Source organism: Dendrobium catenatum, unplaced genomic scaffold, assembly GCF_001605985.2.
Source record: "Dendrobium catenatum unplaced genomic scaffold, ASM160598v2 original_scaffold_208903, whole genome shotgun sequence".
Taxonomy (NCBI): Eukaryota; Viridiplantae; Streptophyta; class Magnoliopsida; order Asparagales; family Orchidaceae; genus Dendrobium; species Dendrobium catenatum.
Window position 1 is genome coordinate 1 of NW_021527315.1, and position 2,908 is coordinate 2,908.

The 2,908-nt window shown below is 38.0% G+C and overlaps 1 protein-coding gene across 1 annotated transcript; it reads right to left on the bottom strand.

Annotated features, from left to right (window-relative positions):
• Positions 1 to 88: 88 nt before the first annotated feature.
• Positions 89 to 1,543, bottom strand: LOC110094926 (pentatricopeptide repeat-containing protein At5g67570, chloroplastic-like). Its single transcript, XM_020820272.2, has 5 exons — positions 1,413 to 1,543; positions 1,021 to 1,212; positions 707 to 788; positions 366 to 557; positions 89 to 264 (listed from the first exon to the last, which is right to left on the bottom strand). Exons 1-5 carry the CDS (start codon positions 1,445 to 1,447, stop codon positions 130 to 132), a joined length of 636 nt encoding a protein of 211 aa, XP_020675931.2. The 5' UTR covers positions 1,448 to 1,543; the 3' UTR covers positions 89 to 129.
• Positions 1,544 to 2,908: the final 1,365 nt, after the last annotated feature.

A 2,908-nucleotide genomic window follows, 5' to 3' on the forward strand; every position in this document is an offset into this window, starting at 1 on the left:
TTTGAATATGACATAGAACTTGTAACAAATAAATGACATTTAAAAGTTATAGAGTAGGCAATTGAATTGGTTCAACTCAAGAATGATGACGAATAACTAAATCAACTTTGATCACAGATGTAAAATTCATCATAACTGGTTAGGACTTACTTCCATGGCTAACCCATAAGTTGTTTCTGTGGGTCTCAAACCACTAAGCCTCATCTGTTGCAGCACCCAGGACACTCCTTTCCATTGACGTGATGGTACACAAGCATTTAACACCTAAGAAAATACTCTCATTTAGGAAATAAATTAATCTTATCAGGGCTGTAATTACGATGCATGACAATGAAAGCTGCATATACAATAGGTGGGGTGCTAACCGCATTATATATGATAATATCAGGATCTAAGCAGGGATCCCAATCTCTGCGATTCATATTTCTAAGCTTTTTAGAAGGTTTCTGCCTCATGCACTCAATTATATGGATTAATTCTTCCACAAGGCCAGCTTGGCCAAGCGTAACGGCGATTGAGTGGTACGCAGCCATATCAGGATATATCTGACCATCTTCCTATAAAAAATAAAAACCATAGTAAAATTGATAACAAAACTTCTGAACAAAACCATGCCATATTAAGCCACAACTGTAGAAAGCTTTAATCTCAATAAGCAAAACTAATGTCACTTTGAATGGATAAAGTATTTAAAAAAAATTATTACTCTCATCTCACTGAAAATCTTTAAAGCTTCCCGATGCCTCCTTTCTTTTCCAAGAACAGACAAGAGTTTTGTGAATACAAACCTAAACAAACAAACCAAAAAAAAAAAAAAAACTTAAGACTGGTAAAAACCTACGAAGCACTGGAAGCTCAAAGTGTAACCTGTCAACTTTGCACTCAGAATACGTATGGAAGAATCAAAGCATAACCTGACTCTCTTTTTTTTGTTATAAAAGTGAGGTTTTTTATCTTCCGGATTCAGGAATAAGGCATCTAATGAAAATCTAAACAGAATGAATAGTCCAAAAAACTTACCTGCTTTTGCAATTCTTGTATTCCTGCTGATTGTATACCCATTTCACAATAGATAATGCCTGCTTCCAATTCCTAAGAGTTCCAAGCTCTTCAATTATTTCAAGCATGCACATCTCACTAAACAATAGACCTGAATGCTTCATCAACCTTGAAAACTTCCAGTCTTGTATGCTTAGATTTGTACTGCTTAGCCTGTAAAAATAGATTCATCAAATTTTGTACTTTTTATCACTATGCTGTCAGGAAAAATAATAAGATTTGTAATGGTCGTGAGAGTTATAAGCAAGAGATCAGAGAAGAAGCAAAATAAAATGTAAGTACAAGCTGACCAACTTTAACACAAAGATGTGTACACAACCTAAAATTTGTGCACATCATGAGTTCATGACTACCTATTCCTCATAACATCTCCACTGTCAATTGACATGCCACCTCATAAAATTGTCACATCAAAAGGACATCTTCAAATCCTGGATGTGCCGCTTCATCGAATAAATGTGCACATCATTACTATATTTTCATCGTTAAAGCACCGCAAGACCTGCTTCATGATACCATTACAATTACATTATTGATGTAGGGTAATCTACACAGATTGAAAACTGGGAAACAAAGGAAATGAAACCAATGGAACGGGGAGATAAAACTTCTATAACCTTTAAATAATAATCGAAAACTGACTTACTCTTTCTCCTATGGAGTATATATCTCTCCATCTAAGTATACTATAAGCAGCTAAGAAACTAAAAAGCTTACTCTAGTGATAACGGTCTAAAGCAGAAAAATAGAGCAAACAGAAAGGTAGTGGTGGACGTCCCCTGGCCAACGGCCCATGTGCTTGATACGTTGTCTATGCAGAATACTCCCACAAAGATGCTCCGCATCATGCGCCCCCTCCGCAAAAGAGTTGCAGCCCAGCTCCTGTGTCTTCATCATCATTATTCGAGGGTAATATGGATATAGATCTGCAACGTTGAAAGTGTTGGGCATGTTGAATTCAACCGGTAACTGGATCACATAAGCGTTATCATTGATACGACGACTGACTGGAAACAGTCCGAATTTTCTTTGACTTAATTTGTTGTAGGATCCTGCCGGTAGTCTCTCCTTCTTCATTCGCACCCAGACAAGATCGCCCGGCTTGAATACCTTTCTTCTTCTGTGACAGTCAACATCCAATTTGTATTTCTAATTGAAATTTTCAAGCTTCAGGCGAACCTTTGCCAACATATCGGAAAATTGATCCACCATTGTGGCAGCTGCTTTGCTTTTGCAATTTGGAATGGCTGCAATGTCTAAAACAGTGTTCGGTAATTTAGTATAAACAATAATAAATGGACACATACCCGTGGAACGGTTCGGCATGGAGTTAAATGCAAATTCAGCTTGGCTTAAAACATCGTCCCACAATTTCGGTTGCTCTTGTACTAAGCACCAATGTAAGTTTCCCAACGTTCTGTTCACCACCTCCGTCTGGCCGTCGGTTTGGGGATGGTAAGAGGAGATCATTTGCACTTGGGTCTTTAATCGTTTCCACAACTCCCGCCAAAAGTGGCTTATAAATTTCACATCTCTATCAGATGTGAGACTTCTTGGTACTCCATGTAATCTTACAATCTCCCGGAAGAAAAGTTTGGCAATATTCAGGGCGTCAAAGGTTTTCTTACAGGCAATAAAGTGTGCCATTTTTTAAAACCGGTCTACAACAACCATAATCGAATCATTCCCTCTCTTGGTGCGAGGCAGTTCGAGTATAAAATCCAGGCTAAGGTCTTCCCAAATAGATTCGAGCACCGGTAAAGGTTGATACAATCCTGTGTTTTGTCCGCCACCTTTTGTACGTTTTACAGATTGAGCATCGTTCAACAAATTTGCTAACATCCCTTCT

Bases quoted from the DNA above. Each gene is read 5' to 3' on its own strand.
- LOC110094926 (XM_020820272.2), bottom strand. From the start codon at position 1,447: ATGTCAATTGACAGTGGAGATGTTATGAGGAATAG. The intron at 1,213-1,412 runs GTAGTCATGAAC...CTATTTTTACAG, and splicing joins GGAGATGTTATGAGGAATAG to GCTAAGCAGTACAAATCTAA. The intron at 265-365 runs GTTAGCACCCCA...GTATTTTCTTAG, and splicing joins ATATTATCATATATAATGCG to GTGTTAAATGCTTGTGTACC.